The sequence below is a fragment of the Thamnophis elegans genome, chromosome 12, assembly GCF_009769535.1.
Source record: "Thamnophis elegans isolate rThaEle1 chromosome 12, rThaEle1.pri, whole genome shotgun sequence".
NCBI lineage: Eukaryota > Metazoa > Chordata > Lepidosauria > Squamata > Colubridae > Thamnophis > Thamnophis elegans.
In genome coordinates this window covers 59,654,548-59,677,336 of record NC_045552.1, presented here as the reverse complement: position 1 = coordinate 59,677,336, position 22,789 = coordinate 59,654,548, and the positions used below count along the sequence as shown (strand labels likewise).

The following is a 22,789-nucleotide window of genomic DNA, read 5'->3' as shown; positions in this document are numbered from 1 at the left end:
TGCTTCTCTTTCTTTCCCCTCTTCTGCCTTTCTCTCCCTCCCCGGGGGCATCCTTCCAAGCTAAGCCTTGGTTTCCAACCCACCTTCCAATTTGATTTTCTAAGAACGCCGGTGGGGCCCTGCGTTCGAGCCAGAGCTATTCTTGGAAACAGAGGCTTTGTTTGAAGATGGTACTTTCCTAGCTTCCCTTTCTCTAACACAAATGAATAAAACAAAATGGAAAGAATGCAAATGGATTCAGAGAGGAGGAGGCATAGACAACACAGGTCCTACGGTGGAAGAGATGTCGCTGGTTGGCCCTTACTCACATTCCAGGGTTCAGAGTAAGCTGTCTAGCAAGTCTGCCTGGAACCCACACTGTACATTGGATATAATACAATCAAGAGAGTCCAGAGGTATGTCACGAGAAGAGTCCTCCATTCCTTTGCTCCCACAGAATCCCTTAGGCCACCAGGCTCAAAATTTTGGCCTCGGAGAATCTGGAACTACGCTCCCCTATGGTCTGACTTAGCGTAGTACACAAAATTGTCTGCTACAACATCCTACCTGTCGATTACTACTTCAGCTTCAACCTCAATAATACACAGGCAAATAATAGATACAAACTCAAGTAAACTGCTCCAAACTCAATTGCAGGAAATACGACTTCAGCAACAGAGAGGTCACGCCTGGAATGCTCTACCTGACTCCGTTGTTACAGCCTCAAATCCCCCCCCCGCACAGCTTCAACCTTCAACTGTCTATTGTGGACCTCACCCCATTCCTTAGAGGTCCGTAAAGGGGGCGAGCATAAGCACACCAGCGTGCCTTCCGTCCCCATTTATTTGTACCCATTTTCCTGTGTTTATGTCCATGTTTATACCTGCTATCGTGTCCATGTTTGACAAACTGGAAAAGAAGAGAAAGAGAATAGAATTCTTTATTGGCCAAGTGTGATTGGACGCACAAGGAATGTGTCTTTGGTGCGTGTGCTCTCTCAGTGTACATAAAAAGACAGGATTCATTCGTATTTGTACACAAATGCAAGTCCCGCTTCCCCTCGTAGGTTCTTTTCTTGCAAACTATTTTCTCTTCTTCGGTCACCGTAGGCCTTCCGCTCAACAGAATGGGGCCAGGGTTTCCTACAGCCTGAAACACCCCCCCCCCGCCCCCATTGATACTTGTCAATGTTTAACAGCCGAGGCTCTGAGCTTCAGATAAAAAGAGCTGAGACCAGATTCGATCTCCCTGTTGTCCCAGGGAAGAGGCCTTTTTACGGAACTGCCTGGCTGGGCTGCAGGACGGATCTGAGATGGGAAGCGGTTGGAATGAAAACACAGGCTGGTCCAAGAAGGGTTAGTTTTTGGAATGCAACCTCGCCGTCTCTAAAAGAAAAGACACGGAAAGCACGCACCAGCCCCGTTGCAACCCACGTCTCTCCCCCGTGGTCCAGCCTCCAGCGGCGGCTCCCCTCTCAGGCGTTCCTGGACCTGCTAGAAAAATCCCACTTTCTGCCGATTGTTCTTTCTTCTTCCTGGCTATTGTCCACATTCTTTTCTCTCTCTCTCTCTCTCTCTCTCTGTAAATAGTTGCCACGCTCCAGGATGAAGAAGACTTGAGTGGGAGAGAAACAAAGGACGAATCTGACTTGCATTTGCAAAATGCCTGTGCAAAAGAGAAAGACACGGAGACTCTGGGAAGCACGCAGAGAAGAGCAATGAAGATGATCAGGGGGCTGGAGGCCAAAACTTACAAAGAACGGTTGCGGGGAATTGCCTATGTCTAGTCTAGTGAAAAGAAGGACCAGGGATGATGTGATAGCAGTCTCCCAATATCTCAGGGGCTGCCACAAAGAAGAGGGAGTCAAGCTCTTCTCCAAAGCACCTGAGAGTTGAACAAGAAGCAGTGGGTGGAAACTCATCAAGGAGAGAAGCAGCTTAGAACTGAGGATAAATTTCCTGACAGTGAGAACAATTAATCAATGGAACGATTTATCTGCAGAAATTGTTGGTGCTCCCATCACTGGAGGTTTTTGAGATTGGATAACCATTTGTCTGAAATGGCTTAGGGTTTCCTGCTTGAACAGTGGGGTTGGACTTGAAGACCTCCCTCCCAACTCTGTTATACTGTTGTTCTAAAACTCACTGAAGTTAACTCTCCTTTGCTCTGTCAGAAAAGACCATGAGGGAAGTATGTGCTGAGTTATTCTGATCATGGATCAAAAGAAGGTCTGGATGACGAATCCTTTCTCCGCATTCAGCATTCATTCAATAGCAATAGGAGTTCGACTTATCTACCGCTTCATAGGGCTTTCAGCCCTCTCTCAGCGGTTTACAGAGTCAGCATATCGCCCCCAACAACAATCCGGGTCCTCATTTCACCCACCTCGGAAGGATGGAAGGCTGAGTCAACCTTGAGAAACGGTGAGATTAGAACCGCTGAACTGAAGATAGCAGTCAGCTGAAGTGGCCTGCAGTACTGCACCCTAACCACTGCGCCACCTCGGCTCTTAAGGTCCATGAAGGCCAATTTCTCCATCTTGACCTGATCCTTTCTGGTTCTGACAGACTACAACCCCCATCTCTTTTGAGCCATGTGGAGGTCATCTGGAGAGCATCACTCTTGGGAAGTTGGATGGGGAATCTAATATTTTAACAATGCATTTAGTATTGCAGACAAGAAAGTAGGGAAGTTATCTAGAGATCTAGAGATCTAGAGTCGAAGATTCTAAGAAAAGTCTAGCATGTTGGAAGTCAATTCTACAAACCTTCAACCAGCATGAAAAGACCTTGGAAGATCAAGTCCACCCAATTGAGGACTTGTATTGTGTCCTGTATAGGGTAAAGGTTCCCCTCACACATATGCTAGTCGTTCCCAACTCTAGGGGGCGTTTCAAAGCCAAAGAGCCAGTCCGAAGATGACTCCGTAGTCATGTGGCCGGCATGACTAAACGCTGAAGGCATATGGAAGCGCTGTTCCCTTCCCACCAAAGGTGGTTCCTATTTTTCTACTTGCATTTCTACGTGATTTCGAACTGCTAGGTTGGCAGAAGCTGGGACAAGTCACGGGAGCTCACTCCATTATTTGGCGCTAGGGATTCGAACCGCTGAACTGCCGCCTTTCTGATCAACAAGCTCAGCGTCATAGCCACTGAGCCACCACGTCAGTGTCCTATATACAACGGTACAAAATTGGGAAGTCTAGGCTGGAAAGTTGGTGGAGAACCACAGAAACGGGGGAACAAGTCCCCCCACTGCCTCTCTGCTTTGGGAATAAGGAGCTGTGGAAGGAAGGAGACAACGCAGCAGGTGAGAATAACAGAGGAAGATGGGTCTATGCAATAATGTGCTTCTGATTTATTTAATACTGGGAAAGTGTATGGCAATAGAAGGAGCATGATACCCGTTGCTACCTCTGGGTGAGAGTGAATGGTAGAAATTGATGGAGCACTCAGAATATTCATTTTATGTTTCAATGTGGGAAACTTCCCCAAGAAAGCAACGGACTCCAGAAGAAGCTGAATCATTGCTCTTCTCTTCCTTCTCCACCTCCTCCAAATTTAAATGTAGGATTCTGCACCTTTTCCTGATGGCTTGCAGGGATCTCACCTGGCGAAGGACGGCAAGAGATGAGAAGGCAACGACCTCTTGAGTCATCCGGAGCACTTCAGTTTCTTCTGTCAAGTGGCTGATTCATTGTTGGCGATGAATTCCTTGCTCGTAATCAGGGAGCCCAACCTGTAAGTGGACATTACTAAACCACATTCTTGCTTTGAGTGACTCCACTAATCCAGAATGTACACCTGGGAGCCTCATCGTGTTAGTCTCACCCGTGGAATGGGACCAAACTAGAGAGCTTGTAAGAGAGAACTAATCCAAGGAGAGAATCCTTAGAATTAAGGAGAACTTTCCTGACAGGGAGGACAATGGATCAGCACAATTGCCTTGCCTCCAGAAGTTCTGGGTGCTCCTTCACTGGAGGTTTTAAGAAGAAATTGGACAACTGTTGTCCGGAATGGAATAGGATTTCTTGTTTGATCAGGGGGTTGGAGTAGAAGACCTCCAAGGCCCCTTCCAACTCTGTTTATTCTGAGCTTCTGCAAACTCACAGCCTTTGGTTCCCCTTGCAAGGGATTTTAGGACTCTAAGAAGGATGTTCTTCCTTATTTTTCTGCTCCTCGTATCCTGTATTATGCCATTGTTTTCCCCTCTGGAGTTTTTGATCCACTGAAGTGACCCAGTACGTGGGAACTCAAAACATTCTCAGGATTATTGTTATTGTTGAGATTTACCGTCTGTAATGAAAGATGTCACTCCATCCAAGCATCTCAAAATCACCTGTGATGCTTTAGATCAGCCCTTCTTCATGCCAGCAGCCACCCCCAACACCCCTTGCAAGAGACCCTTTCAATGGCTACAATAAACCCATGTAATTCTCAAACAAAAATGCCAGGGTGACATTTTGGCATCAAAGTAGATTAGAGGGATGTGCAAAGCATTGTGGTCCTCATCCGATGTTTTTCACTTGTGGACACTCCTAGGGGTGAAATTCAGCGGGTTCTGGAGAACCGGTAGCAGAAATTTTGAGTAGTTCGGAGAACTGGCAAATATCACCTCTGGCTGGCCCTGCCCCATCTATGCTCTGCCCCCCACCTGAGTCCCAGCTGACCAGGAGGAAATGGGGCTTTTGCAGTATCCTTCCCTTTGCCACGCCCACCAAACCACAGAACCGGTAGTAAAAAAGATTGAATTTCTTCTCTGAACAAGAGTTACTTGTACTTCTAATATCAAAGAAATAGCGGATTAGAACCACTAAAGAAAGGATGCAAACGGGGGAACAGAATGAAAGGTGCATAACAAACATTTAACTGATTTTTATTTATGTGAAATCATTAAAATTGAACTGCTCAACGGTCCCGCGGCCAAGCTGGTTGCGGTGAGGTGGCTGCATTCTATGTCATTCAGTTGGTAGCCCCTGATTGCAAAGAATGGCTTTTGAACCTCCAGAATGTCTCAACAAATGTAAAAAGTTATTTATCTTACTTCTATAGTCTGCCTTTCTTCCCAAAGAGCATCTCTACTTCAATGCATTTCGTAAAGTATCCACGTTGGAGAAATTTCTTTGATCGGTTTCAAAGCCTTTATCAAAAATGACAGCAGTTAAGTTAAAAACCCAGCCGTGAAGACATTTGATACAACATCTAAAGAAATTCCTTGCTAGTTAAGCAAATGAATTCATATCCCAGGCATTTTCAGGGTGTTTAAGGTACAGGTGAAGCCTCTTTTCAACTCAAGCTTCACTCTTCATCATTTTGTGGGCACATCCCTAAAAAAAAACCAGTTGAGCTTTCCTGCTCATCGCCCAACCAGGTAAATAACCAGCTTTAACCCTGCTTAACTCAGTGGCTAAGACGCTGAGCTTGTCGATCAGAAAGGTCAGCAGTGCGGCGGTTTGAATCCCTAGCACCGCATAACGGAGTGAGCTCCCGTGACTTGTCCCAGCTTCTGCCAACCTAGCAGTTTGAAAGCACGTTAAAAATGCAAGTAGAAAAATAGGAACCACCTTTGGTGGGAAGGCAACAGCGTTCTGTGCGCCTTCGGCATTGAGTCATGCCAGCCACATGGCCACGGAGACGTCTTTGGACAGCGCTGGCTCTTTGGCTTTGAAAGGGAGATGAGCACTGCCACCTAGAGTCTGGAACGACTAGCATATATGTGCGAGGGGAACCCTTACCTTTAACTTGATGAAAACGAAGCAAAATAAGATAGTTTGGTGGACTCTCTTGATTAAATCAGGATTTTTATCTATGAAGTTCCCTTAAGAAAAAGCCTCTCCTCTTGGCTTAAAAATTAGTAAAAACTCATATGAATAATTAGATGATTTCTTCTCCCTGCGATTAATCAACCTTCCCTCGCAAGAAAACAGAACCATCAGAAGAAAAAACTTGTTAGCACCACCAGAATGGCGATAATCTACTTATCTCTCCATAGTTCACTTTAGGGATCCTCTTTGGAAATGCCCAGTTTTGCGATAAATGTCATTAAAGTGCTTTAAAAGAATCGCCCTGATCCTTTACTGGCTTGTTATTCAGGGATGGCTTAAGCAGCGATATAAAATCCAGAGCAGGCCTGTCATTTATGACATAATTAACGTTTTAAGTCTCTCCTAGTAAAAAGAGAAAAAAAAACACCAGCCAGGCAAGTTTACTGAACTGATTTGCAAAATGTGAATATTCTCAGTGCTCGTATTTATCATCACAATAGACTCCAGCTTTTATTGTTCTAAGAAAACATTCCTGCACCTGCACCAGGATAAATAGAGGAAACGGAGGAAAGGAAATAAATGGGATCTTTATTTCCCAACAGAAGGCACCATAAATTCTCCAGCCTTCAGCACCCTGGAAATCCCCCCTTTTCTCTAGAGCAGGAGTGTCCATCCTTGGCAATTTTAATACCTGTGTGGACTTCAACTCCCAGAATTCCTCAGCTGGACAAATGCATTCAGGGAGACCTGCCTATGGAGATGCTCAGGCATCCAGGTCGTGGTTGTCCCCAAAAGGGCTTTCCCCCCCCAGGAGACAAGTGGACTTTCTGGTTTTTCTCTGAAGAGGTTTCGCTTCTCATCCAAGAAGCTTCCTCAGCTTCTCTCAGAAGCTTCTCCAGCTTCTCTCAGAGCTGAAGAAGCTCCTTGGGTGAGAAGCAAAACGTCTTCAAACCAGAGAGTCCTGTCGCTTCTTGAGAAAGCACCTTTGGGTTCAGAGAGATAGTTAAATAAATCGTTAATCCCTGATTTATTTTACTCTCTCAACGCAGGAGGTCCTTGACTTACAACCATAATGGAGCCTCCTCATTGTGGTCAGTAAGTCATGGAAGTATGTGATTTTACAACCTTCTTTTGCAACGGTTGTTAAGCGAATCACCAAGCTTGTAAATCAATACATGGTTGTTCGCGATGGGGAGTTTTTGCTGAAAAATGGAAACAAAGACCAGTTTTTGGTGGAAATGTCATAAAATGTGGTCCTGTGACTACGGAGGCTGCAAAAATGGCCATAAATGTGAGCTGGCTGCGAAATGTCCCTAATGCAGTCACATGACTGTGGAGGGCATATCAGAACGTTGGAACTGGGTTCTAAGTCCATTGTGTCCACTGTAACTTCACTTGTTGCGACCAGTCACAAGTCAAGGAGGAGACTGGGCAGCCACTTGTCTCAAATGGTATAGGATCTCCTGCTTGAGCAGGGGGTTGGACTGGAAGACCTCCAAGGTCCCTTCCAGCTCAGACGTTTATATCATTAACAGAGTTGGAAGGGACCTTGTAGGTCATCTAGTCCAACCCCCACCCAAGCAGGAGACCCTACACCATTTCCAACAGATGGCAGTCCAGACTCTTCTTGAAAGCCTCCAGGGATGAAGCTCCCATAACGTCTGAAGGCAACTTCTGGTTCCATGGGTTGATGGTTCTCCCTGTCAGAAAATATTCTCCTTATTTCCAGGTTGAATCTCTCCTTGCTCAGTTTCCATCCGTTATTCCTTGCCTGGACTTCAGGTGCCTTGGAAAATAGCCTGACCCCTTTCCTCTCTGGGGCAGCCCCTCCAATGTTGGGAGACTGCTCTCATGGTCCTTCCTTGGTCCTTCTCTTCACTAGCTCTGCTCTATTTAATTGCAGTGAAGGCATTTGCCCCAAAGCCAACACTCAAGTCCTTCTCACAAACTTCTCCCCAGCAGTTGGCTCTCCATTCTAATCATTTCCTTGCCTCTGGAGATCCTTTGCTTTATTGTCAAGGGTGTAACCAGATCCCTACAGAAAGGAGGATCACGGCATCGGGCAGAAACAGCTCAGCAGCTGCTTGTTCCCACTTCAGTTGGCTTCTGCAACTGCAGCTGGCAAGGTCAGTGAGCGCCCAACACTGTTGTGAGCCCAACAGCCACCTTTTAATCTCAGGATACACAATGATTCCTGCAGGTTGGCACCCTGCACCCTTCATGGAAACCCAGGCTGAATATTTTCCTAGGACCTCGCCCGCAACAGCAACAGGATCCACATAGCACTGAGTGGTTGCTTTGATTTAGCCCTCTACGTGGACCCGGCCATTAGGGTACTTTCAGGGGCCATCAACCTGCGGCTCTGGAGCCGCATGTGGCTTTTTCATCCCTCTGCTGCGGCTCCCTGTCACCAGTCGGCTCCAGAATTGATAGGGCTTTCGGTTAGGACAGGTAGGGGAAAAACAACGCCGTGCTAGGAAGAGACTCTATGGTGGGGGAACCGGACTCTTCCGGTAGGCTCCAGAATTGAGTGTTTAAGGTTGCCGACCCCTGCCCTAGTTAGACAAACCATAACTGGGTGGTGGCATGAATCAGGATGCTCTCTTCAGACAATATTCCCACTTCTGGCCCTATCGGCCTGACTTCTATTCTTTTTTCCATTTATGCAATTCTGGGTAGAGAGCATCAAGATTTCAAAGCGAATAGAAACATCCTTCCAAGAAAGATCACTTTAATTAATCTTTAATTCTGAGGGTTGAAACCATCTTTCTTTCTTCAGCCGGCCGCACCTGGGAAATCTGATCAGGCTCAAAGGGTCACATTGTGGAGCCCTTACAGGGGGCTCCAGCTCTCTGGAGAAGACTGTGATGCTGGGGAAAGTGGAAGGAAGGAGGAGGAGGAGGAAGAAGGTGTAGTGCTGATGGTTGCGTTACTTGAAGATTTGGAGGACCGGATGGGGGCAGATAATCACGGAGAAAATCCATCTATGTGGCTGCTAAGAGTCAACACTGACTTCACAGCATACTATCCATCCATCCATCCATCCATCCATCCATCCCCCATCTATCTATCCTGTCCTATCCCACCCACCCACCCATCCATTCATCTCGATCCACCATCCATCCATCCATCCATCCATCCATCCATCCTACCATCCATCCATCCATCCATCCATCCATCCATCCATCCATCCTACCATCCATCCATCCATCCATCCATCCATCCATCCATCCATCCATCCATCCATCCATCCCCCATCTATCTATCCTGTCCTATCTCACCCACCCACCCATCCATTCATCTCGATCCACCATCCATCCATCCATCCATCCATCCATCCATCCATCCATAGGAGCCAAGGTGGCGCAGTGGTTAAATGCAGCACTGCAGGCTACTGCTAGATCAGCAGGTCAGCGGTTCAAATCTCACCGGCTCAGGGTTGACTCAGCCTTCCATCCTTCCGAGGTGGGTAAAATGAGGACCCAGATTGTTGGGGGCAATATGCTGACTCTCTGTAAACCGCTTAGAGAGGCCTGAAAGGCCTATGAAGCGGTATATAAGTCCACTGCTATTGCTATTGCATCCATCCATCCTACCATCCATCCATCCATCCATCCATCCATCCATCCATCCATCCATCCTACCATCCATCCATCCATCCATCCATCCATCCATCCTATCCAGTGGTGGGTTTCGGATTCCCCGGAGTTACCCATAGGCATGTGCATGCGTTCTAGCATCAAATGACGCTTCCACAAGCCTCCACGATGCTCCAGCTGCTCCGCAGAGCATCAGGGTTCTCGTCTGCAACCCACCACTGATCCTATCCCATCCGTCCATCATCCATCCATCCATCCATCCCCAGCCCAAGAAGCTAAGGTATTAGGTAGTTTTGGGACAGCCGGAGTGGTTTACAACCAAGAGGATGCGCTGGCTGACTTGAGACTTTTGTCTTGAGCGCCCATAAGAGGTGATGCTAGCCAGGTGCCTTTCTCTCTCCTCCAAAGCGAAACGTACAACTCTAAAAAGAAGAGTCGTCTCTGATTTGGACAAAGCTGGGAAAAGAAAGTTTGCTCAAAGCCCCCCCCCCCTTTTTTTAATGCTAACCGCTTTCCCCAAACGAAGACGGGACAGTAACTTAAGTCTTCCTTCTAGGTAAATACAACCTACACAAGTTTACCCAGGGAGCCCAGGCAAGCGGAGAGAGAGCTCCAAGGCAGACGGCTCAAACAACGTATTCGAACAACCTCAGAATTAAAATCCAAAAACGGCCACAGAGAAATTAAACCGAGGCTTTAAAGCTAAAAACCCAGCCGGGAAATTTGCTCTTAGTAAACTCTTCAATCGAGGGCAGTGATGAGCCCAAGAAGATGCCAATCCCTGCTCTTCCAGCGAACGTCTCCCCCAAAAGAACTCAGAGCCAAGCAGGATTGTTGGGTCAAGAAATTCAAACTTACAATGCGCATGTACAAAGTTTGCCAGAAGTCTTGAAAGACTTCATGAAAGAGACGGGAGCAGAGTGGTACCGGTGGCCTAGAGGTGGAAGCGCACAATCAGGAGGCTGTGAGTTCGATCCTAGGGAGAGGCAGATATTTCTCTCTCTGGGCACCATGAGAATATATCTGCTGAACAGAACTCCGCTCTGGCGACGGGAAAGGCATCCGGCCAGTAAACACTCTGCTACCTCCAGACTCCACCCCAACGCAAGGGATTACGGGGACATTAAAGAAGACGAGGAGGGAAGGGAGAAGGACAAAAGCCACTTCTGTGGGCTTACCTGCCGCGCCTGCGATGACAACGGGGACGGCTGGACGTGCCGCTGCGGCATCCGTTGCGGCGGCTGCATCAACTGCCGGAGCTGCTGCTGGAGGAATTGGTTGTTGTTGACTTGTTGGGACTGTGGCGAGGTTGCAGCTTGCTGCTGAAGATAGTGCATGAGGGACTGCTGGCCCGTGGAGGACCCCATGGGCGGCATCTTCTGGGGAGGGGCGGCCTCTGAGCTGAAGTGGGAGAGGGGCTTGGTGTTGCTGAAGGAAAACTGGTCTTGGGCCCCGGGCCCTTCGCTCCCCAACCCCGCTTGGATGCTGTTGGAAGACTGCGTCAGCATGACGTTCATGTTCTTGGACTGGGAGGGCGGCATGTTTTTGTAGAGGGAGCCCGGCATGTTGGCCGGGTTGCTGGTCGGGGTGGCGTTGGCGATCAAGGTGCTTTGAGGGCTGAAAGGCTGCTGGTGCAAAGCTGGGCTGGAGAGCTTCTCCGGCCTGTAGGGCGACGGCCCCGCGTTGGGAGAACTCTTAATGCTGCTGGTTGAGATGCTGGACATGATGGAGCTGGGGGGGCTGAAAGGCTGCTGATTGAGGACCGGACTGGAGAGCTTCTCTGGCCCAAAAGGGGGAGACAGACCCCCAGGGGGGTTACTGTTGGACGTGATGCTGGAGAGCAGAGGGTTCTGGGGGCTCTGGATGTTGCTTCCTGGCAGGCCGTTGGGAGTCATGCTGGAGATCATGACGTTTTGGGGGCTGAAGGGCTGGTGGTGAGGAGAAGAACCTTGCCGGTAAGGAGGCGAAAGGCCTTGGGAAGAGATGGTGGGCCAGTTGGGCGTTGGGGGCTTGGACGTTGGCGCCTGCTTGCTGGCTAAGTGCTTCAACTGCTGGGCGTGCCAATTGGCCCCGGACATGTGGAGGGCCTGTCCCTTGTTGGGCGTGGCCGAGGAAATGGGTGACCCCACAGCCTTGTTCTGAGACGGGACCGAGTATCCAGCTCCGGAAGGAGGCGTCACCTGTGGGGAGCCACCGCTTCGGTTGCATCCGGGAGAGAAATCTTTACTGGGGATGTGATTGTCCAAGGGGGGGGCCTGCGGAGAAGATTTAGAAGAGCTGTTCATGGCTGAGGGCGGGTGGGCCAGGCCCCCCATGGGCTCTTCGGGCTTGCTCCCCAAGATCTTCTCCAGGTCCAGGTCGTTGGGAGAAGGATCCGGCATCTTGGTCAACTCTTCCAGCAAATCCTGAAGTTCCTGGTCCACGGCGTGCATGTTGCTCCCTTTCTCGCCGTAATGGCCCCCGAGGGGCCCTTTCTGCCCAACCTCGGCATTCGGAGGGACGGCGAAGGGAGACCCCATCCCGCTCCCGTTCATGTGGTTGTTTTCAAGGAGCATTCCGTGTCCGGGCATGGCGGGAGTCCCGTGATTGGTTGAATACGGAGAGCCCTGCATATCGGGGCATGAAACAGAATTGGACCCGGGGCCCATGGAGAGAGTGACGTCGTCCAGACAAAGCCGCTTGCTCTCGCTTGGGAAGAGGAGGTCAGGCATGGCGCCGGAGGCGGGAGACGCATCGTCCGCCACTTTCCTCTTCACAGATCCCTGCAATGGCCAGATAAAAAGGCTTTCGTTAAACAGGCCAGAAACGATGGACTTCGCACCCCCATCTTTGCTCAATGGGGGCAGCTGGTTTGTCTAGTACAGTGTTTCTCAACCTTGGCAACTTGAAGATGTCCGGACTTCAACTCCCAGAATTCCCCAGCCAGCATTCGCTGGCTGGGGAATTCTGGGAGTTGAAGTCCGGACATCTTCAAGTTGCCAAGGTTGAGAAACACTGGTCCAGGATAGGAGCCAGGAGACTGTGAATTCTAGTCCTGGGACATGAAAGCTAGCCAATCACCGGGAGAGGGTGAGTTCTAGTTATGCCTTAGACCCAAAAGCTGGTTGGGGGACCCAGGGACGTTGTGGAGAAAATAGGAGGAGGAGGGAAGAGCATTTTGTGCGTTTCCTGCCTTGACTTATTTATACAAATAATAAAGACGGAATATAAACAAGCAAATCAGCAGAAACAGCCAGTTTTGGGGACAGAGAGTTAGGTCTACACTGAAGATGAGAAGTTTGGTTAAACTTTGGTCAACCTGGCTCCAATCTCTTCCCAAAGGCTCCCAAAGCAGATCTTCTCAACCACTCCTAGCCTTGACTTCAACCCCAATGCCCCAGAACCAAACCTTGCCTTCCACCCATTTGCCAAGCTGCAATGGGGCTGCGTATGCTTTGCATGTTGGCGTGTCACGCTTTGCCCATCACTAACCATGGTTTAGCATGCTGTGGAAACCGAGTTTCCAAACTCGTGAGAGCATTTTCTCACATCTATCGCGGGTTGGATCTTTCCTCTCTTCCGGACTACTAACAATTCCCCATGGTCAGAGAGATCTTAATCTGTTGATTGCGATTTGTGGGAGAAATTATGACCGTTTCCTGTCTGATGAACATGGAAACAGACCAAGGAGAGATTCAACCTGGAAATAAGGAGGAATTTCCTGACAGTGAGAGCCATCAACCCACGGAACAGAAGTTGCCTTCGGAAGATGTGGGAGCTTCATCCTTGGAGGCTTTCAAGAAGAGACTGGACTGCCATATGTCAAAAATGGTGAAGGGTCTCCTGCTTGTGTGTGGGGTTGGACTAGATGACCTACAAGGCCCCTTCCAACTCTGTTAATCTGTAACTGTTCTCTGTAACATCCTTTTAGGAAAAGAACTTTTCCACCAGGGTAGAATGCTGTCGGCTCTTAGAGGACACACCACCCCCTCATTTTCCTGCAGAAATTAAAATTTCTCATCCAAACAATTGAATGCTTGTAGGGAAACGTGGCCCAAAACTGGCCTGGCATAGCTAACAAAGGGAACGAAGAAGTTCGTAGGGAGACAGAGCAACAATCCAACATTCCTAAACAGGCAGAGTGTTTGAAATAACCTGCATACTTTCTAATCCAAGCGCAACAATGCGGCCCGAGGGATCTAAACAGACTCTACCTAACTACGGCGGCTTCTGTAGAACAGCCCCCCCACCGAAACAGTTGGGAAACGGAGAGAAACCAGAGGCACGAACCACATTAAGTGTCTGTTTTGAAGACGTCTTCACACACACAAACTCCACACTAGCATCTATATCGATAGGACCAGGGGTGAAATCCAGCAGGTTCGGACAGGTTCAGGAGAAACGACAGCGGAACTTTTGAGTAGTTTGGAGAACCGGCCAATGCCACCTCTGGCTGGCCCTAGATGGGGATGGGAATGGGGATTTTGCAGTATCCTTCCCCTGCCACGCCCACCAAGCCACGCCCACAGAACCGGTAGTAAAAAAATGTGGATTTCCCCACTGGCTAGGACCCTCAATAACACAGCAGTTTGGGGAGCCAAGAATTGGAATGAAGCCAGACGTCAAATTTCCTGCTGCGTCCAAAGACGACTTTAAAAACAAATAAATAGCAGAATGGGTCTCCAGGGGCTTGCTTGAGATAGCCTTCCCATTTTATTCCTCCCCCCTCCGAATTTAATGATCGTTGGTTTCTCCCTTTCAAAAACTATGAACTGGAGGGCAACCGGATCAGATCAGATCAGTAGACCATGAGGTATAGTATCTTGATTTAGCTTTGGGAAATAATCTAAAGTGATTTTCCCCCTATATGGAGTTATGTGACAGCTTGAGATTGCAGCTTGAGTTCTTGACAGCATGGGTGGCGGGGAGAGGAGGGGAAGGAGGAGAACAAGAAGAAAAGAAGAATGAGAAGAAGAGGAGGAAGAAGAAGAGGAGGAAGAGGAGGAGGAGGAGGAGGAGGAGGAGGAGGAGGAAGAAACAACAACTATTCACTGAATATTTTTCAGATTATTGCAGAGGCCACTAAAGAGATAATGAAGAAGACGCCTCTATTTTATGTAGCACTTTAAAGCAGTTAAAGCATTTTTCTTATCATATTTAGCTTCCGATAAACCCAGCTGTTAAAAAAGTTGATGCACATTAATTACGGGAAACATAAGAGACTCCCTTACAGCAGGACAAGAGATAATTAACCTTGCTTTGCAAACCTTCCGTGTTCATTTATCCTACCTTCCTTCCATTTGTTTTAGGTAGCTTGGAAAAGTTGATGCCCCCAAAATGAAATTAGTTTGCTTGTAAAGCTTTGCTTTCTGCCAGTCACCAAAGAATCTGGCTTTTAACTTGCCAAAGTGAGCCGGGAGCTTTCTGAATCCACAGCCAAGAAGAAGAAAAAACTCTTGAGCAGAAATAAGGGACTTATGAGCAGTCCTGACGCTCACAAGGCATATGCTGGATCTGGGCTGTAGGCTCTGGAGGAGAAACTCCACCTGTGGGACCTCTGCAGCAGCAGCTGCCAAGTCTACCAGCCCTGGGCCTTTCATTGGCGCTGTAAGGCATAGGGAAGAAGGCAGCAGCCTTCAGAGTTGAGAAGAGCCTTTGGGACTCTTAATGATAGTTGCCTTCTCAAAGTTATGACTGCAGACCTTGTCACTTCCTCCAGTCTCATTCATATCCTGCCTTGCATAACTTCTACCCCAAAAAGGGAGGGCAGAGAGAGAATCGCTCAGCAGGCAGTTACAGCTACAGGAGTCTCCGAGCTCCGTTACACCCAAGAGGAGCGAGAAATATTTCTCCACGATTCAATGTGTTTCCACCAAGAGATTCTCCTCCTTCTAAGCCTAGATGTGGGGTGTCCAGCCTTGGCCACTTTTAAGACTCGTGGATTTCAACTCCCAGGGGTAGCCAACCACCTTGTGTTCTGACCGAGGCTTTCCGAGAGCGTGAAGCAGACTCCTGGTCCTGACCAAAACCTCTATTATTAATTGGCTGGGAATTCTGCTCATTCACCTCCAGCAAAGTCTTTCAAGGGAGGATTTACGGTCACAGACCTTTTCTGGCTTGGAGAACTGCCAGGCCGATACAACCAATTAAGCAAATTAACTGTCTCCTGCAAACTCCACTCCCCTTCCACTACTCTTTATTTCCTCTGGGAGGGGCCATTCATCGTCCATCTGTAGCCTTACTCCCAAGTCGACTCATGTTCTTTAACTGTTCCCTTCATCTGGCAACTCTGCGCATGCGCACACTGGGAAGAGGCTCCAGCTGTTCTTCTGCATCACTGATGTCTGACTCTGAAGGCAGCTGATAACTGACAGACGGCCCTGGGCCCCTCTCTGCCTCCAACGCAGAGCCCCCCTAAGAGCCTTCTCCAGACTCCAGGACTGGCCCAGGTTCCTCCCCAACCTCCTCGCTGTCCGAATCTGCTCCGCTCACAAATGTCACAAATCAAAATGACCCACAAAAGGGTCATCCATTTTTTTTTTTGTTTTAAATCTTTTTTTTTTTTTTATTCATATAATGAAACACTGCAATCCCCTTTTACGGAACTTTTATCAAGTCCTTATTTAGGGTTAACTGCATAACTTAAGCAGCTCGACAGTTCATTAATATCTCAGAAACCACATTTAACATTGATGTAATTTTCTTTCTCATCTTTAAAGATTTAATTGATCTTAATCACCACAGTGCTAACAGTTTCCAGATTCTCTTGTATAAATACCACATCATTCTGTTATTATACCTGTATTCGGTAATGTATTATTTGCACTTTATAATGCAATTAAATAATTAGCTTGCAGAAAGATGGGAAAATGAAGCCTAGGTTTTTTTTAATTTTATTTTAAGTTCCACCCGTTTTTTAAGCATCTCACAGATAAAAAAAAAACGGGTGAAATTTTTAATTGCACGGCTGCCATCTTGACTCTTTCGACCTGCAGAGACTTTCGCTTACCAAATCACTCCATCTGTCTTAGGTTTTTTTTTAAACCTATACCCCTTTCCTAAGATTTAATAAAGACGGCTCAAGAAAGACACAGAGACTTCATTTCATGCTGCGTCTTTGCAAAATTCATTCAAATGAAATCCCCCCCCCCCCGAAGAAGAAAGCACAGGAACAAACACCGTTTCTCTTTTTCCCCCCCTGTCCTGCCTGAGAAAAACAATTAAAAAAAAAAAACCCTGCAGAGAATATTTTGGGCTCCGCAATGCTATTCACCTCCCCAACTGCACCGCCCCCCAACTCGATGCCACCCCCCCCCCCGGCAGGTGTAAATACCTTGGCGACTCAGCAAAGGAGAACAAAGCCAGAATATTTGCATCTGACGAAGAAGGAGCGTTTGCGAGGATGGAGACAATGGCTGTTGCCACGGCATGCCAGAACCTCTGGAAAGGATGTGTCTTAATTAGTAATCCAAGGACTTAACGGCAGCCACACTGGGCATATTGTTTTGTTATAACTTTCACATTTCATTTACTGACAAGTGTTATTAGCTTGACAGCTGAAGAAAGGGAGGCTCTGCCCTCCCCCTCCCTTTCTAATTCCCCACTCCTCAATTCTTCCTTCTTCTTCTAGCTTCTTGCAAAGCTGGGCTTTTTTTCCCTTCCCATTTCTGGCTCAAATTCAAGATCAATCTCCCGTTTATATTTTTCCTTCCCCATAATCTCTGTTGCTTCTCTTTACCCCCCCCCCCCCTCCGATACATGGCGGTCTCCTTCGCTTAAAGTGTGTTAATTTCAAGATCCTCTGGTTCCTTTAACCTAATTTCCTAAAGTTAAAGTAAAGGTTTGCCTTGCACATATGTGCTGGTCGTTCCTGACTCTAGGGGGTGGTGCTCATCTCTGTTTTAAAGCTGAAGAGCCAGCGCTGTCCGTGGTCATGTGGCCGGTCTAAATGCCGAAGGCGCACGGAACGCTGTTCCCTTCCCACCAAAGGTGGTTCCTATTTTTCTACTTGCATTTTTTACGTGCTTTCAAACTGCTAGGTTGGCAGAAGCTGGGACAAGTAACAGGAGCTCACTCCATTATGCGGCGCTAGGGATTCGAACCGCTGAACTGCCAAACTTTCTGATCGACAAGCTCAGCGTGTTAGCCACTGACCCACCGCATCCCTTGAGCCTTATCTCCTAGACTGCATTAATTCCTTGTGATGATCCAAGGATACTGCGAAGCAGACATTCTCCAGTGAGATGGTGTAGGGTTCCCTGCCCAAGCAGGGGGTTGGACTAGAAGACCTCCAAGGTCCCTTCCAACTCTGTTATTCTAATTCCAACAGATGCCCTGGTGTATTTTGGCTCAGTGCAGTATTTAAAACCACTTCTGAACCACTGCATTAAGCAAACAAGATGCCTGCCGATCGATTTAAGTTAAATGCTGTGTTTAAGGTGGGTCTTTTAGAGAGAGAGAGAGAGAGAATTAATGTTCTGTATCCAGAAGTCCAAATGGTCTTTAACACAAGGATTCTTGGGCACCGGATGGCAGAGAGGAAAACATTCTTGGATCTTGGCCTGAACAACAGCACGCTGGGGGGAAAATAGCTCTAACCTTGATCACTCTTGGAAAGTCAACCCTGGTGGATTATTTGGTAGACTCCCAGTGCTTAATTATTGTGAAATTCTAGCTCCCACCAAACCAGCAAGATGCTTTCGGTTGGCTTAGGCAGAGATTTACCGTATGTTACGTGGCAGATACATTTGTGTCCCAGAAAACCCTATAACAGCAACAATAATAACCGAGTTGGCAGGGACCTTGGAGGTCTTCTAGTCCAACCCCCTGCTTAGGCAGGAAACCCTACACCACTTCAGACAAAGGGTTATTCAGTCTCTTCTTAAAAACCTCTGGTGTTGGAGCATTCATCAACTTCTGGAGGCAAGTTTCCCCCTGATTAACTGTTCTGACTGTCAGGAAATTTCTCCTTATTTCTGAGTTGCTTCTCTGCTTGATTAGTTTCCACCCATTGCTTCTTGTCCTGCCCTCAGGGGCTTTGGAGAACAGCTTGACTCCCTCTTCTTTGGGGCAGCCCCTGAGATATTGGATATCTTGTCATCCCTATTATTATTGATACCTAAGCATTTTAGGCCATCATCCGTCAACATCCAATCCTAGTGCAATCCTAAACTGCATTAAGAGAGGGATACAATCAAGATCAAGGGAGGTACTAATACCTCTCTATAAAGGCTTGGTAAGGCCACACCTAGAGAACGGCATCCAGTTTCGGTCACCACATCATAAAAAGACGTTGAGACTCTAGAAAAACTGCAGAGAAGAGCAACCAAGAGGATGAGGGGACTGGAGGCTGAAACATACGATGAACAGTTGCAGGAACTGGGCATGGCTGGTCTAGGGAAGAGAAGGACCAGGGGAGACAGGAGAGCAGCCTTCCAATACTTGAGGGGCTGCCACAGAGAGGAGGGGGTCAAGCTGTTTTCCAAAGCCCGTGAAGACCAGACAAGGAATAATGGATGGAAACTGAACAAGGAGAGATTCAACCTGGAAATAAGGAGAAATTTCTTGGCAGTGAGAACCATCAACCCATGGAACAGAAGTTGCCTTCGGAAGTTGTGGGAGCTTCGTCACTGGAGGCTTTGAAGAAGAGCCTGGGCTGCCATCTGTCAGAAATGGTGTAGGTAGGGTCTCCTGCTTGGGTGGTGGAGGGGTTGGACTAGATGACCTACAAGGTCCCTTACTGTTAATCTGTAATCCTACTCTCGATCTGCAATGCCCAGACTTACTACCCGGTGGAGATATTATTTGCAGGCCCAACACATCTCATAGGTCCGTGCTGAGGGATAGTCCCGAAAACATGGGACATAGATTTGTATGGAATTAGGCCACTCAACTCTTCACTTTTGACAGCCGGTTCCCAAGACAGACTCCCAAAATAAGAGATTCCACTCTGCCAACTGCTATGCCAGAACCTAACAAGGCACATTACGGAGAAGCATAACGTATGAACCGAAGCTATGACGCTAGAAAGACCGAGGCGGCAACAATATATTAAAAATACACACACACACACACCAGTGTCTCTTTTGTTCAAAGAGCTGCATCCTGAGGAATGGAAAATTTCGAGATGGGCACGTTAAACCTCATTTTTCTCAACCTGATGACTTTGTAGCTACAAATCCCTCTTTCAACAACTAGCGTTTCCCTCCTCCCCACCCCCCACCCCAAAAGAATACACAGCTATCCTCTATGACTTTCTTGGAAAACAACACACACACACATTTGAGGTCCATTGAGAACATACTTTTCTTTTTCTTCTGAAAACTCCTGGAGACAAGTACAAGTTTGTGAAGAACTCGTGACAAAGTGCATGAAAGTTTCGTTTTAACACAGACTTTAAAAAAAAGATTTTTTTTCTTGCTCTCAAAATGACAACAGGAAAAACAAAAAACAAAAGGAAAGAAAAAGCCACAGAGATACACACACTGCCAAAAAGAAAACAGGTGCTTAGAGAGCAACAAAAACATAACAGAAAAAAAAGATTTAAAAATTGCAAGTTTAATTCTTTAACAGCCTTTTAAAGGCTGATCCAAGAAGCCAGATGAACCCTCTCACCACTCACTTCCAAGCTCACTTCCAAAATGGGTGACATTTGCAATAAGACTCAAGGTCACTGACTCTTTTTTTTTAAACACAAGGACAGACAAATTGATGGGACTCGCCTGAAAGCCCATATATCACACGAACCTCCAAACAACCTTCCTTAAAGGGGCAGGAGGAACATTTGCTTCAAGTACGTTAGTTCTGGGATTCTGGAAGCTGCATTCCCAAGAGACATGGGCACACCGGGTAAGGGGCAGATGGAAGTGTGAATAAAGGAGAATATTTGTAGCTCGGGGTTCAAAGGAGGCCTGCTTGGGGCTCTCTGAGCTTGGTTCTTTTGTAGAAGTTTCATGACCCAACTAGGAAACTTTATCAGTGCTAGGAGGGAAAGGGGTGTGCGGAGGGGGAGGAGGAGGAGGAGGAGGAGGAGGAGGAGGAGGAGGAGGAGGAGGACCAAGGGATCCTTGGTGCTCTCTGAACCTGGTTGTTTTCTAGCAGACATTTCATTACCCGTCTAGATAATATCATCAGCGTTCTCATATGGTGTAGTTCTATATCTGGCTTTTCCCCTCATTGGTAGTTCCTAGATTGTTTTCTGCTCAATTGTTTGTCAGTGTTAATCCCTGCTTATCTGGATGTTGCTTGCCGGAGTGGACGCGTCCTGGTCTTAAGCAGGGAGCAAACCACACCCTCACTAGCCCTGATGAGGTTACCTAATTTGGGTAATGAAACGTCTGCAAAAAAAATCAAGCAAGCTCAGAGAGCATCAAGGACCCCCCTCATTGGGTAAAGAGTCCCTCTTTTGGGGGGGACGGGCGGTTCAGAAAAACGAAATATAATCATACGAGACATGAAACTTTCAGCATTAGAGCAACGTTTATCTTTTCTTCATTGGTGTCAGTGTGTGTGTGTGTACGCGCAGTATGAAGTTGGGGACCAAAGACAGTGGTCCCCTTTCAAGGAAATATTTGCATTTTTAATAGAAAAGCCCTGCTGTTCACCACCCAATGCTTGTCTAAGAAGCCGGCACCCAACAGCACATATCACAGTATCTTCTATTGTTTACTTCTGGCTTCTTTCACCAGCTAATCCAGCCGCTAGCGCAGTGGTTCCCAAACTTGGCAACTTTAAGACTTGTGGACTTCAACTCCCAGAATTCTCCAGCCAGCTCTGGCTGGAGAATTCTGGGAGTTGAAGTCCACAAGTCTTAAAGTTGCCAAGTTTGGGAACCACTGCGCTAGAGCAATGGGAAGAGCACTTAGACTTATATGCTGCTTTACAGTGCTTTGCAGTCCTCTCTAAACAGTTTACAGAGTCGGCCTTATTGCCCCCAACAATCCAGGTCCTCATTTAACCCACCTCGGAAGGACCGAAGGCTGAGTCAACCTTGAGCCTGAGATTTGAACTGCCAAATTGCAGGCAGCCGGCAGTCAGCAGAAGTCGCCTGCAGTACTGCATTCTAACCACTGGGCCACTGTAGGTCATGAACCATGGTTCAGGGCCAAACATGGATTTGCTGAACACACCATGTTGAGAAGAACTCACTCCTTACCAAGTCAGACAGTGCCTTTTTTGTCCCTTCCCAAAATCAACTGTAGTCAGGGCCATGGTTACCCCCAGTTGCCATGGATGGCTGTGAAGGTTGGACCATAAGAAAGGACCAAAGAATGGAGGACTTTGAGCTCTGGTGCTGGAGAAGAAGACTCCTGCATTGAGTCTCTTGGACTGCAAGGCCATCCAACTGGTCAGTCCTAGAGGAGATCCACCCTGGCTGCTCTTTAGAAGGCCAGATCCTGAAGAGGAAACTCAAAGACTTTGGCCACCTGATGAGAAGGAAGAAGGACTCCCTGGAGAAGAGCCTCATGCTGGGAAGGATGGAGGGCAAAAGAAGAAGAAGGGGACGGCAGAGAAGGAGGGGGCTGGATGGAGACACAGAAGCAGCCGGCGTGAGCTTCAATGGACTCCGGAGGATGGGAGAGGACAGGAAGGCCTGGAGGAACGTTGTCCAGGGGGTTGCGATTAACAACAACAAAAAACCAAACGTATCAAAGACATCTCTCCATCCCAGCCCCGAAGAAGCTCTCAAGATGCCTACGGAGATTCTCAATCCTCCGGATCGTGGTTGTCCCAAAGGTGTTTTTTTCTCTCTCTCCAAAAGGCAACTTGGCTTTCTGGTTTGATTTTTCTTTGAATTCTTTTTTGCTTCTGGCCTGAGTAGCTTCTTCAGCCTGTTTGAAGTTCCACCTGAAGAAGCTTCTTGGATGAGAAGCGAAATGTTTTCAAAGAAAGAACCCCCCCCCCCCCAAAAAAAAGTCCAGTTGCTTTTTTTGGAGGGTGGGGGGGAAGCACTTTTGGGGCCAACCTCTCAAGATGTTTGAAGAGTTTCCTCCACTTTTCTTTCGTCATGAGAAGAAAAACACATGGGGCAGAGAGTCTGAATCACTAAAACTGGGAAGTTCCCTCCCCTCCCCTGGCCCAGAGATTATAGCGGAAACAAACCTACAGTTAAAAGGCCAAGTCCCAGATACTAGCTCTTGCCTCACAATCACAGTTCGATCCTAGGTAGAGACCGATATTTCTCTCTCTGGGCACCAGGATAATCTGTTGGACAAAACTCGGCATTGGCAACAAGAAGGGCATCCGGCCATTAAAACCCCCTGCTATCTCCATTCAGTCGCCCAGACTCCACCCTGCAAGGGATTATGGGGGGCGTTAAATGAGGTTTAAGCTCCAGAGACTTACAATGAAAGAATGGCTGAGGACTCTCCGTTTTCAGATGTTTCTCGCTGCACCCCACCATATAAGAATCTCCTTCTGCCCCCCTGGAAAAATTAAGACAGACAATTGCCATCTTCTGCCCAAGATGC

At 47.7% G+C, this 22,789-nt stretch overlaps 1 protein-coding gene across 1 annotated transcript in view; it reads right to left on the bottom strand.

Moving 5' to 3' along the window:
* Positions 1-1,335: 1,335 nt before the first annotated feature.
* The window catches only part of LOC116516042 (mastermind-like domain-containing protein 1), a 61,140-nt gene continuing 39,686 nt past the window's right edge, over positions 1,336-22,789 (bottom strand). Inside the window, exons 2-3 of the mRNA XM_032228402.1 lie at positions 10,520-12,103; positions 1,336-1,644 (exon numbers count right to left, since the gene is read on the bottom strand). Coding sequence (XP_032084293.1) covers positions 1,336-1,644; positions 10,520-12,103 — 1,893 coding nt within the window. The remainder of the gene's footprint in view (positions 1,645-10,519; positions 12,104-22,789) is intronic.